Below are 12,663 nucleotides of genomic sequence, written 5' to 3'. Positions count from 1 at the left end.
GGTGAAGTGACGCTTCTGTTTGACAGGACATTTTGTGACCGGAAAAAAGATATTTATTTTTATGTACAATATTTTCAACAGCCTTTTCTTATGGAAAGATTCAAAAGTAAAATTAATCCACGGAGAAAATATCTAAAATTATTATAGCTGGATATCCCACTGTGCATCACACTGTTGAAGGTTTATTCGCTACTTAACGAAACTCTTCCTTGAATGCATCATTCGACATTGAATCGAACAATTGTGTGAAAAGCATACGTGAAACATTTCATTGCGCGAAGAGAAAGTTTCCTGCGTTTTGCAAATATCAATGAGCAATAGCAGCACCCGTAACGAATTTCAGATGCTTTTCCCAATATTTATGTGTCAACATAAATATGTACAAATTCATGTGTAATACATCTTATTTAACTGTATCGGCTGTAAATTGTATTAGGTTATAATATTAAATCATATTAGCTCACATGCTTAAATTAACACTAATCCTTGCTATCTTCCACGATGGAACGTTGGACAACTACCTCACAATCGCGTTCATAAAAGCTTCTTTTTTGATTTCGGCGTCGATATCGTTCGAAATTCCACTCGTCGCGGTGTTTTCTGTGTTTCGGTGTTCGACTCCTTCGGCGGTTCGTCTGCAGAAACGACAACGGGCAACACATCATCCTCCCCGTCTGATTCCACGATCAGTACAATGTCTTCCGTTTGGTCAGTTTCCATTGGACAAGGCTGTGGCATCGTGTGTTTCTTCTTTGTCTCTATTACGGCAACCGGTTTCGGTTCATCGATGGGCCATGTGTCGTTAGCATCTTCTTCAGCGGTTGGTTCGATAACCGATTTAGCGACACCGGTTTCCAGTGCTCGCGGATGTCGACGGATAGCTATAGGTTTGGGAGAATTCTTTCCCACCGATGAAGCCGCTTGAGTTTGCTGTGGGTCACTCGATTTGTCCGAAGGTGTTCTCGGGTGTCGTCGTACCGCAATCGGTGTTACGGGTCGATCCTTCTTGGCTGGACTATCGAACTTTTCTGCGCTGCTGATAATTTTGTCCTTTTCAATGACAAATTCCACCGCTTGTAACTCAACGGGTTTTACAGACTTTTCAACGGCTGACTGGCCCTCGACATCATCACTTCTATTAGATGAATTTTCTTCTGGTTTGGGCTTTCTTCTGATTGCTATCAATTGGGGTGATTTTTTATCTCGCTTTGTATCATCAATCCCTCCCGACGCACTCTTCTGTTTCGCTGAAGGTGACGGTGAACGCTTGTTGGTCTCCGATAGTGGCGGAGGTGTACTGGGATTGTCAGCAAGAGATGTTTCCGACGCTGGCGCTTCGTATACCGTTCCCAGCTCACCTTCGGCGAAAAAAATCAACGAACAGAAACCATCCGTACTGGAGACGATAAGAATTTTCCCATCCGATGACCACGACATATCCGTAAGCCGGGTATAGTGGATGTTGGATATCAGTGCAAATGGGGCGGCCTGTTGTGTGTCGTACAGATAGACAGAACTTTTGGTAGCCACCGCAAACACCATTCTGTACGGGAGCGGTATAAGTGGTGGTTTGCTTTCTGCATGTGAGCGATGTTGGAAATACACCGGACAGAAGCGAACAGCGACCGAGTACTGATCAGGCGATGGAAGCGTCAAGCAGGGTCTAAAAAGGAACAAGCGTTAATATTTGGTACAGCACGTCTCATTGCCAATTGCTTAAAACTTACTGCCGAAGTGAGTTCCGCGAGAAAATGTAGGTAGTGTTCAGTGGCTTTGGAACACCCTCGATTTCGGCAACTCCGGACGGTGTGACGATCAGATTGCCATCAGGACTGAAGCACAAACGCCGGAAGAATGTCTGCAATGTGTCGTCGTGAAACAGTCGAACAGTCTTATCTCGCAGCGGATGTGCCTGCGGTACGGGTAGTACACATTTATTGCACCTGGAAACAACGCGCTTCGTTTGCGCGTCGTATACCCGGAATGAGCGATCCGTGCTAAGCGTGGCCAGGTACTTGTTTTGAGGATCCCATGCAACACCTTGAACAAAGCCCTTGTGCTCTTGAAGAATCGCCTGATTTTTACCACGCTGCACGTCCCACACGATCGCCGTATTGTCCACCGACCCGCTAATGAGAAATTGTGAATTAGCAGACCACGACAGATCGTACACGTCCTCCATGTGGCCGCGCAGGATCTTCATTGTCAGCCACGTTTCCTTGTCTTGTTCGTTGGTCGTATCTACAATTCCGCAACAACCGACACATGATCAGATACTTCCCACCACCCATTGTACATTACTCCCCCACCAGGTACATTACTCACCAAGAATGTTCAGCGTCTCCGTTTCTCCCTTCTGCTTCCATATGAAGATTACACTTTCATCGTCTCCGGAAGCAAGCAGTTCCCCCGAAGGAGACCATCGTACCGCGTTTACCGCTCGCTGATGTCTCGTAAGATCGGCCGCCAGTTCCAGGTTGATCGTACCACACATGGGGTTTTGTATCATGTACCAGATCTTGCAACAAATGCAAACAATTACTAATCTATCGAACAAACAATACCATCGGCTCCCCTCTACTTACCAGCACATGCGAATCAGTCCCACCGGATGCCAGCCGATATTGATGATCGCGATCGTTCGCTCCTTTCGGTTGAATATCCACACTCAACACTGGATCGCGATTGTGCCACGATATTTCCGGGATTTGGCACTTCATTGCTTAGTGTTGGTGGCCAATAGTTTCGAAAGGTTAAATCGTTGAAGAACAATTTGTTTGATCACCTTTCCAACCGCTGAAGAAAACAACAAATTGAGCGCGCAAACTTTACAACTGACAAACCAGTATGTGACAGCCGTATGTCAACAAACATTGCATTACCGAGGTTACTAAATGCAATTAATCGATCTACACATGTTTGGACATATTCTGCCTCTCAAATCAGATGAGATGCGGTACATGGGATCATGAGTTGATCAACATTTATCCGATCACGCAAATACGTTTTAAAAGTTGCCAAGATAGGATTCGGAACATGCTATCGTCTGCTTGACGTGTGCTCTCTTTACCTTGTTTAAAATGTTTCTCGATCTTCGGCCATGCCAAACGAGACGTACCAATCGATAATCGATTCGTTTCATCGATAAAAGTGTTTGCTTGGTTTTTACCCGCCCCACTCGGTTTACGATGTTTTCCATTAATACATTTCGTTCAAAATTGTCACCGGATAAGGACTGTAATTCACAAATAAAGCAAACGTTAAACTAATGTACAGAATTTAAGTAAAATCTTTATTCAATGTGAACTTCAGTTCTGGGGAGATACTTTTCTGTAAACTATATCCACCGAGCCGATCTCTTCCGTTGGCAACATACGAGCTTATAAACGTATAGAATTTTGAAAATAACACTCAATTTGTATCAAATGTACCTCACTCACGTCGTCAATGATTTTTCTCGAAATACTTAATTTTTGCTTCCGGGTTCGGTACGATCTGGAAAAATATATGACATCAGGTTAGAACACATTGAAACTACGAAATTATTGTTTTCCTCCAAAGGTTTACCGTATCCTGGCCTGGTTTCCATCCAGCAGGGCAAACTTCTCCGTGCTTATCCGTGTACTGGAATGCTTGCACTAATCGTAGCGTCTCGTCGACGGACCGACCGACTGGTAGATCATTCATGGTAATCTGCCTCAAGATACCGCGATCGTCAATGATGAACAATCCACTGAAATTTCCAAAAACAATATTAGCTGAAATCTTCTAAACTACTGCCAAACAGAACATCCTTACCGCAGGGTATGGCCCAGATCATCCAAAAACACACCGTAATCCTTGGAGATGGTGTGCGTGATGTCGCTCACCAGAGGAATGTTGATCGTACCGAGGCCACCCTCCTTTCGCGGAGTGTTGATCCAGGCGAGATGGGTGAAGTGAGAATCGATGCTGGCCGCAATCACTTCCGTGTTCAGCTTCTTGAACTCATTCACCCGGTCGGAAAAGGCAAGAATTTCCGTCGGACACACAAAGGTGAAATCGAGCGGATAGAAGAAGAACACCAAGTATTTGCCACGGTAGTCCGAAAGTTTGATCTTCTTGAAGGCACCATCCACCACGGCTGTAGCTTCGAACTCCGGAGCTGGACGCGAGATGACGGCCTTCGTGTACTGGAGCTTGTGGTCGACAAATCGCGGCGCTTCCTGTGGGTAGACATGTCCGCCACCGAACGAATGGCACGATCCTTGATCTTCCGGCACGGCTGCATCGCTTTCCTGTATAATAATGGCGAACGAGACCAATAAGCAACAGGCGGCAATGCCGGTCGTGATGATAGCTGGTAAAAGTTTCTTCATTGTAAGATATCCAATTATGCTGCAAAAGTGTGCTCGTCAGGCTTCCACGGGTTCTGGGGAAAACCTTTTTCAGATGTCACGATTAGCCACGCGTACAAGTTTCCCTATCAACCGCTGCAATCGCAGCAGGCGTCGACACTTTAGATCCCGCTTTTCGATTCTATTTCTTCTTGCGCTGGTGTACTATCGCTTATCATTCGCGCGAAACAACAACACCGCTGCTGCTGTTTCACTCTCTCGCACGCTTCTTAACGATAGTAAACGCACTCTGCTAGCAAAAACGAGAAAGCACATACGACTATCGACGGTAAACAAAGCAAAATTACAACTGTCAAACTTATTTTCAGAAACGTCAAATCGACGCATCATTACTCATCGCTGCGAAAGGGCTATTATTGGCCTTTATTTTGTGTTGTGTTGTGTCTGATTTGCGTATTGGCGGAGGAGGACGAACGAAACCTACAATGGCCGCCAATTTTCCACCCGTGTCAGCCGTGCTAAAGCCCATTCAGCATTATCTCAAGACGGCCCAAGAGCATGATAGCCGTGATCCAATCGTCGCCTACTGGTGCCGCCTGTACGGGCTGCAGCTTGGCCTTAAGGTATCAAACCAGGGCATAGACGAACGAAAACTTCTGCTTGCATTAATGGATTGGCTGGAATCGACCAAGGCACAAATGGCGGACAATGAATCTATCACGAATGATGTGGCCGCTCAGGCATACTTGGAAAACTACGCCCTCAAGTTATTCCTCTACGCCGACAAGCAGGACCGTGCGAGCAACTTCGGAAAGAACGTCGTGAAAGCGTTTTACACCGCCGGGATGATCTACGACGTGTGTCAGATATTCGGTGAGCTGACGGAAGAAGTAACACAGAACCGAAAGTATGCCAAGTGGAAGGCCTCCTACATTCACAACTGCCTGAAAAATGGCGAAACACCCGTTGCGGGCCCTCTGCCTACCGAGGATGACAAAGAATTCGACCAGGATGCCTTTCTGCCGAACGTGGATCCCCAGCCGGGACCGAGCAATACTCCTGCCGCATTGCCGCGCCCACCGGCATCGCCACAGCCGCCACCGGTTGGCCCAACAAATTTTACCACTACAGACCCGTTCAGCAACGTGAAAGCACCGACCCCACCGAGCGAACCGGAAAAACCACCGGGAGGATTCCAACCTTACACGGGTGGACCGGTGGCAGGTGTGGCCGGCACACCGGTGGAAACGAATCGGCTGATAACACCAACGGGCGTGCAGCTCCGACCGGAACAAATCACTAAAGCGCAGAAGTACTGCCGATGGGCGGAAAGCGCACTCAACTACGAGGATTTGAATACGTCGATCGATAATCTCCAGAGGGCGCTACGTCTGCTGCAAACCGGACAGGACGGCTAGACCAGCGGGGAAGCCGGTTCTTTCTTTGTTGTTTTAACGCTTATCCTAAACCTCTTGCATCTGTATTATGTACTCAGAGAACTAACATTTTGCTTAATAAAGTAAAACTGCACGTACCTGTCGCGGGGTATTCTGAAGAGACGTCGACGTTCCTGCGCGATGCTTTACCTGCTGTGATGTCTTCACGATGGTGACCGACTTTTGCAACAGTGGAATTGAGTTCTCATCTCGCTTTTCTTTTTGCGGTGCAGTCTGATCACTTTTCCGAGGAGGAGATTTTGTTGCGTCTTGTTCCTTCCTAACCACAGCTGTTTGTTTCGGTGTGCTGGCAATGGCCAAACGTGTCCTGAATTTATTCATTTGTTCTTCGCTCAATCTTGACTGATTCTTTTGAGGTACTATTCGCAGTGTGGTAGGTTTCGGGGATTGCCTGATCGTTTGATTTTTTCGCACTTCTGTTGCTCGTTGTTTCGTTACATTTACGGTCTTAACGGGTGGAGATCTTTCCAGAACGTTTCTTTTCTTTACCGTGTAATATCTTTCGGTAACATTGACAAACTGAAGCTCGGCTTTCTTGCCTTCGTCTTCAGGCGCCTCAGCTTCAGGCAGCTCTTCACTTTGATTTTCGTCTTCTTCCAAATCCAACTCAATCTCATCGTCCGATGCAGACTTCTTAACCGGCAGATCATCCGGATGGTCTTGCGACAGTTGTTCTGCAACCTCCTCTTCATAGTACGTGTCTGGCTCCACCTGATCCATGTAATCGTCAGAGTTGATCACCACCTCCTGAACTACTGCCGCATCAGCATGCTCTAACGAACTGCTGGACACCACCTGCAGCCCCTTACGATCACCATCATCCACATTAACGATGCAGTACGTATCATACTGAGAATCATCCGAGTGTTCCTGCTTCAGGAAGCTTTGCCTGACCGTGGGCGGCACATAGTGACACATCTGCAGGATGTGATAACGCATCCGTGTCAGGTTCAAGATCGTGGTCCATTTGCAGAACACACACTGACGCTTCCGATCGTTGTCCACCGATTTGAAAAAGTCGTGCACAACCTTTTTGTTATGCGACGTAAAGAAGGACTGCATAAGCCGTTCTTCGGCATCCACCACCGATGCCGATATCTCGTCTCGGGCTTCCGACGTCGCATCGTTACACCGCTGCACGATATGCTGCACCATTCGTGTGGCATTTTCACGCGTTTCCCAGCCGCAGAAGTTGCACTTTTGCTTGGTTGGGCCAGCGGACTGAAAATACTTACGCACCTGGTGCGCATTTTTACGCTTTTGCTTTACTTTAACGCTTAAGTCCGGCTTTTCGTCACTGAATTCCGCTTTGGGGATTTTTAGTTTCGGCATCTCGTTCTGCTACGATGAGAGAATTGCAAATGTGATGAAATATTTCAATTTCAAATGCCTCGGCTGTACGGCTTTCTTGCAAATATTGATGAAAAACAACAGCGCGTGAAAAATGGCGGCGACAGCATCTTGACGTTCTATCAGCGCTTTGACAGCTATTGTTTGATACATGCAAAAGCAAAATCCCGGATATAAACATTGAATCGCACCCCAATTTTAGTGGTTTTATGTGGTTTGCAGGTGTTTTTAAATGTTGGGTACAATTGTTTAGCGTACAGTAGAATCTTCCGATTACCAGCATGCCTACCATCATAGCGTTGGACGTGTCGCTTTCGATGTCGCGCCCCATTCCAAACCAACCATCAAGCACCGGTGGATCTAGTAGTGCGGAATCGGATAATGTGCTGACCTATCATCAACTAGCCGTCCAGGGCATCAATTACGTGTTGGATTATCTCACCAAGCATGCCCGTTTGGAATACGTATCGTTGGTAAGTGCATAAATAGGAGGGATTGGGATATGCTTAGGGCATTGTTTACATTGGTTTGTTTGCGTGAGAGAACGGGAGAGAAAGCACCACACTACACGAAAGGAAAAAAGGGAGATGGACTCATTTCGAAAAGGTCTCAGAAAAGATATGCAATGTTCGAAAGCATGTTCGAACCCGCGGCGTCTGCAAACTTCAACTCGCACGCTTAAACGCACTCGTGTGCACCAGTTTTACGAACCGAGCCGCGCTGCCTGTGTGTGAAGTTTTTCCGCGCTATGTCAAGTAAATTCTGCCTGTGAAAAATTCCTTCGCTCTTCGCACGCCAAAGCCCGGGTATTTGTGAGTTCCTGATCAACTGAAACGCGTCGAAAGAAGGTGGGTCCAAACGTTGCCCGTGCAGCGCGCACCATTAAAAGAGAGGAAATGTGCAGCAAACAACCCGATCCGTCGCCGTAGTTGCAGCTGTCTGGTGTGTCGTTTACATCGGTGCGATCACCCCACGTGTTTGAGGTTAGGTATCGGTAGTGCAGCCCGTTTGTGGGATTGCGGCTGTGAAAAAGTGAGACGAACGTTCGTAACTGTCTAATTGGTCGTCGTTGCTCAAGACGAAATAGAAGCGCTGCCAGAAGCCGACTCTACGTTCCCCCCAGCGGACTCGTTGTTGGGTGTTACATAAAAGACGGGAGAGAAAAGAAAGACGCATATTACATAGTGCGGTTCGTCGTACATCGTCAGCACCACCATGGCAGCCGCTAGTGACAAAAGCCAACGAGCTTCTTCGGCCGTGCTAACCGTTGCACTGAGAACTAATTACGACCTGCGACGCTGTTCAGCGGGCACCGAATGGAACGAAGGGTTAGAATATCTACAGTACCTTCACGAAACGAAACCAATTGCACCGAAATGCCCACCGACACGGGATGAGCTGATCGCTTCCGGCGTGCTGCCGGCAGATGCGGCACAAGACATGACATCCGGCGCTGTCGATCCGGAAGCTCTGTTTGATGAGCTGTTCGAAGTTGACATCGACTATCTGAAGAGTTTGGATCCGAAGGATTGGAAAAATCAGGACCATTACGCAGTGCTTGGACTGAAGAAGATGAGGTAAGCATGCATCTCCACTCGTTCGCGATGTGTACACGATTGTCTTTGTAACGCGTTTTTCTCTCCTCCGTGTTGTGCAGATTTGAGGCGACCGATGACGACATCAAACGGGCATATCGCAAGATAGTATTGAAGCACCATCCAGACAAACGAAAAGCACTGGGCGAAAATGTAAAGCAGGACGATGATTACTTTCATTGCATCACGATGGCGTACGAAACGCTCGGCACCCTGAAGAACCGTCGTGCCTTCGACTCTATCGATCCCGAATTTGACGATGCGCTTCCGTCCCAGTCCGAGGTGGAAAAGGATTTCTTCGGCATGCTCCGGGACGTGTTCAGACGCAATGCCCGTTGGAACGAATCGCGGAAATCAGCACCCCAGCTGGGCGACGATAGTACGTCCCGCGAGGCGGTAGAACACTTTTACGACTTTTGGTACAACTTCCAGAGCTGGCGTGAGTTCAGCTATCTCGATGAGGAGGACAAGGAGAAGGGTCAGGATCGGGAGGAACGCCGTTGGATTGAAAAACAGAACAAAGCCATCCGGTTGAAACGTAAGAAGGAAGAATCGGCTCGGATCCGTTCGCTGGTGGATTTGGCGTACAACAACGATCCACGCGTAGTCCGATTCAAGCGAGAGGAAAAAGAACGCAAACTGGCAGCCAAGCGGGCAAAACAGACCGCCTACCAGGTGCAGAAGGCGGAGGAGGAACGTGCGGTTAAGGAAGCGGCAGAAGCAAAACAGCGTGCCGAGGAGGCAGAACAGAAGCGCATCGAGCAAATACAGATCGAACGTGAGCGGACGAAGCGTATAATGAAGAAGGAGCGCAAATTGTTCCGCGATACGGCCAAGGGCAAGGATTATTTTGCCACGAACGACAAGGAACGGTTGAAGCATCTGGAGGGTGTGGAGAAGCTGATCGATTCGTTCAAGCTGCTCGAGCTGCAAGATTTCAACAAGGAGCTAGCGACGGGCGGACGGGACGTTTTTGTCAAAGCGCTCGACGATCTGGAGGCTAAGCGTGAGCAGGAACGCATCGTCGCCCAGCAGACGGCGCAGATACCGAACAATGCCGGACTGAAAGTTGTCAATCGGAAGGCTATGTGGACGCACGATAATGTGCAGTTGCTGATAAAGGCCGTGAATCTGTTCCCGGCCGGAACGATTTCCCGTTGGGAGGTGATAGCGAACTATCTGAACCAGCACGGCACGGAACTGGGCGATATGCGGTTCTACGCTAAGGACGCCCTGAACAAGGCGAAGGAACTGCAGGCAGGTGATTTCTCCAAGAGTGACCTTAAGACGGTAGTTAACCAGCAGGCGTACGAATCGTTCGAACGCAGTAAAAAGGATCTCAAGATAATCGACAATTCGGAGATCAGCATGAAGGAGGCAACCGAGGCAGCGGCCAAGGAGAAGGGACAGCACGAAAGTAAACCTAAGCCGGCAGCGGTTGAGAAGAAAACGGTAGTCGCATCACCGATAGTAAATGGCGGAACGAAGGGCCATGTAACGACGGAAGAAAACGGTGCCGCTGCCGAGGGCAAGGAAAATCGCAACAAGCAACCGAAGCAGGCTGTGAAAGAGGATAAACCGCTGGTGAACGGAACGACGACGGAGGATAGCAATAATAAACTTAATAATACTGCCCCGGTGACCGGTGAAGGGAAAACGAAACCCGCCGGCGGTGGTACGGCGGCCAAAAAGGATGCGAATCGGGTCTGGAGCAAGGAGGAACAGGCGCTGCTTGAGCAAGCCATCAAGACGTACCCGGTGTCGTGTGGTCCGGATCGCTGGGACCGGATAGCGGAGTGTATACCGAACCGGACGAAAAAGGATTGCATGCGGCGAGTGAAGGAGCTGGTCGATCTGGTCAACGCCAAGCGTGAGGCGCAGCAGAGTGTAAAGTAGAGGTGGGACCGGCGAGCTGGATGAGGCTTGTATAACATCTTCCCGCATCCTGCACCGTGTCGGACAGCACCTTTGTACATAATGCTAACATTTGGATCTTATTATAGCAAAACTAACACACATACACATCTGTACCAGAGCACATATACACACACACACCGCCAGACAAAAATACAACTATTCTTTATTACAATACGATTGCGACCAACAGAACGCCTCAAGAAATTTGCAGACAATGATTAATTAAAATACGACAACAAATCTCCAAACCTTCATTTTTCTTACTGTCGTGTAGCGTGGAGTTGCTTTCGAAGGAAATGGCAGGGAGGGAAAGCTAGGGTGGGACGTAGCCTTTTTCTTATTTCTTGTACTTCTTTCCGTCAGATAATCTATTCGTCGTTGTACGAGGTGGTGGTGGATTTTACGCGCGATTACGACTCCATCCGGAATGCGTTGCACAAGATCGAGCATTACGACAAGACGTGTCTGGAGAATGTGCTGGTAGCGGTGAACAATGCGTTTAAGGCGCATTGGGGCAGTCAGAACTACTGTCAGATCATCTTCATTACTGACTGTGGAGTTGGAATGGGACCGAGTTCGCTCAAGAATACGATTATTAACTTACAGACATACAAGGCGGCATGTGCGTCAGCTGCAGCGGCAGCCGCAACGACCGATGGTTCAAAGGCAATGGTGACGGTTGGAAGCAACAGTGCCGCCATTCCACCTCCGGGCGAAAACCAGTGGGTCGGTTTCTCCTACCCGAGCAAACTATCGTTTATGTGCCTCGGGAGTCTGTCCACAGATTCCGCCTTTCGATGTGGCACGAAGCTTTACATGCAGCTGTTGGAAGTGAGCGGCCAGAAGGGACAACTGTTTATACCACGCATGAAGATAAAGCATGAAGAATCGGCGGGAGATGATGCGTCACCGATCACCGGAGATGATGGCGAGGACATTGTGAGGCAGCTGACGCGAACATCGGCGCTGGAGTGCTTTGGAACAATGTGCGATATCAATTATCGACAGTTCGAAGCAACACTGCGTTGTGGAGGATACTTCCGGCTGGAAGAACCCGTGACCGTGTGGCCAGCTCCACTTCCCTACACCGCACGTGATGTGTTGGGTGCTGAGACAACCAAGCTGATGTCACGTCGGCTGGAAGTGTGCGGATTTCTCCGAATGTCCGACATTGGTTCTCCAATGTCCGTCAGCAGACACTTGATACTACCACGCAGCGTTGGCGGCACGGTTGGAGCTTCCGAGCAGAACGAAAGTGGAAAGCCGTCATCTAACGGTGGATTGAAGAACGGGCACGGCCACTCATCCGCCGAAGAACGTCTCGAAGCCGACATTAAAGCGTTCTACGCCAAATCGGACGCAGGCGAACATCATCAGCATGAAGATCACGGGCTGGACGGTACGGACGTGAACAAGGAATCGGTCTGCGTGCTGCTGCATGGTGCGCTCAAGGTAGAAAACATGGCCGCCCTGGTGTTGGTTGGCGATAATTGGTACGGGTTCATCTACTCGTACGCGGATGGTAAGAAAAAGTGGAACCTCATGCTGAATGTGCTCCCGCCCGGCAGTGACGTAGTACCGTGGTTGGGTGATCTACGCTACCTCGGCACACTGGAAGACGCTTTCCAGGGCGAAAACCCATCGTTCCCCATCAAGGCAGACAAGCGCAGCTACTCGCAAACTATTGTCGTTTGGATCCGGCACGCCAGTCTACAGTCCGACATACAGAAGGTATTGCGACACGCGAAGAAACTGCCCGAAAAGACGCAACACTTCTACAAGGAGCTGAACCGCATCCGACGGGCCGCATTATCGCTCGGGTTTGTCGAGCTGCTCGAAGGGTTGGCACACATTTTCGAGCGCGAAATCAGCACACTGCCTCTCAACGCTTCACCCGACTGTTCCATGCAGCTCACGCATGCCGCCGTTGAACTTCGTAAAACGAACAATCGCGATCTGAAGTCCGTTATCCACGCGCTCCCAACACAATACAATCAGCTGGCATAG

General features: G+C 48.9%; 5 protein-coding genes across 5 annotated transcripts; 3 read left to right on the top strand and 2 right to left on the bottom strand.

Moving 5' to 3' along the window:
- Positions 1-534: 534 nt before the first annotated feature.
- Positions 535-2,720, bottom strand: LOC128711773 (chromatin assembly factor 1 subunit B). The gene is made up of 4 exons (XM_053806660.1): positions 2,586-2,720; positions 2,326-2,518; positions 1,728-2,241; positions 535-1,663 (listed from the first exon to the last, which is right to left on the bottom strand). Exons 1-4 carry the CDS (start codon positions 2,718-2,720, stop codon positions 535-537), a joined length of 1,971 nt encoding a protein of 656 aa, XP_053662635.1.
- A 724-nt stretch (positions 2,721-3,444) lies between these two features.
- LOC128711023 (uncharacterized) lies at positions 3,445-7,126 on the bottom strand. The gene is made up of 4 exons (XM_053805889.1): positions 5,873-7,126; positions 3,799-4,277; positions 3,568-3,733; positions 3,445-3,495 (listed from the first exon to the last, which is right to left on the bottom strand). Exons 1-4 carry the CDS (start codon positions 7,124-7,126, stop codon positions 3,445-3,447), a joined length of 1,950 nt encoding a protein of 649 aa, XP_053661864.1.
- LOC128711024 (vacuolar protein sorting-associated protein VTA1 homolog) lies at positions 4,823-5,755 on the top strand. Its single transcript, XM_053805890.1, has one exon. The coding sequence runs from the start codon at positions 4,823-4,825 to the stop codon at positions 5,753-5,755; it is 933 nt and encodes a 310-aa protein (XP_053661865.1).
- A 299-nt stretch (positions 7,127-7,425) lies between the features above and the next one.
- Positions 7,426-12,663, top strand: LOC128711479 (integrator complex subunit 14). Its single transcript, XM_053806357.1, has 2 exons — positions 7,426-7,617; positions 11,020-12,663. Exons 1-2 carry the CDS (start codon positions 7,426-7,428, stop codon positions 12,661-12,663), a joined length of 1,836 nt encoding a protein of 611 aa, XP_053662332.1.
- On the top strand, positions 8,360-10,635 carry LOC128711478 (dnaJ homolog subfamily C member 2). Its single transcript, XM_053806356.1, has 2 exons — positions 8,360-8,721; positions 8,802-10,635. The coding sequence occupies exons 1-2, from the start codon at positions 8,360-8,362 to the stop codon at positions 10,633-10,635; spliced, it is 2,196 nt and encodes a 731-aa protein (XP_053662331.1).

The sequence above is a fragment of the Anopheles marshallii genome, chromosome 3 (genome assembly GCF_943734725.1).
Source record: "Anopheles marshallii chromosome 3, idAnoMarsDA_429_01, whole genome shotgun sequence".
Taxonomy (NCBI): domain Eukaryota; kingdom Metazoa; phylum Arthropoda; class Insecta; order Diptera; family Culicidae; genus Anopheles; species Anopheles marshallii.
This window is presented reverse-complemented; position numbering and strand designations above follow the sequence as displayed.

Bases quoted from the DNA above. Each gene is read 5' to 3' on its own strand.
- LOC128711773 (XM_053806660.1), bottom strand. From the start codon at position 2,720: ATGAAGTGCCAAATCCCGGAAATATCGTGGCACAATCGCGATCCAGTG. The intron at 2,519-2,585 runs GTAAGTAGAGGG...ATTTGTTGCAAG, and splicing joins GGACTGATTCGCATGTGCTG to ATCTGGTACATGATACAAAA. The intron at 1,664-1,727 runs GTAAGTTTTAAG...GTTCCTTTTTAG, and splicing joins TCGCGGAACTCACTTCGGCA to ACCCTGCTTGACGCTTCCAT.
- LOC128711024 (XM_053805890.1), top strand. From the start codon at position 4,823: ATGGCCGCCAATTTTCCACCCGTGTCAGCCGTGCTAAAGCCCATTCAG.
- LOC128711023 (XM_053805889.1), bottom strand. From the start codon at position 7,126: ATGCCGAAACTAAAAATCCCCAAAGCGGAATTCAGTGACGAAAAGCCG. The intron at 3,734-3,798 runs GTAAGGATGTTC...TGGAAATTTCAG, and splicing joins GATCTGGGCCATACCCTGCG to TGGATTGTTCATCATTGACG. The intron at 3,496-3,567 runs GTAAACCTTTGG...ATATTTTTCCAG, and splicing joins GGAAACCAGGCCAGGATACG to ATCGTACCGAACCCGGAAGC.
- LOC128711479 (XM_053806357.1), top strand. From the start codon at position 7,426: ATGCCTACCATCATAGCGTTGGACGTGTCGCTTTCGATGTCGCGCCCC. The intron at 7,618-11,019 runs GTAAGTGCATAA...TCTTTCCGTCAG, and splicing joins GTTTGGAATACGTATCGTTG to ATAATCTATTCGTCGTTGTA.
- LOC128711478 (XM_053806356.1), top strand. From the start codon at position 8,360: ATGGCAGCCGCTAGTGACAAAAGCCAACGAGCTTCTTCGGCCGTGCTA. The intron at 8,722-8,801 runs GTAAGCATGCAT...CGTGTTGTGCAG, and splicing joins CTTGGACTGAAGAAGATGAG to ATTTGAGGCGACCGATGACG.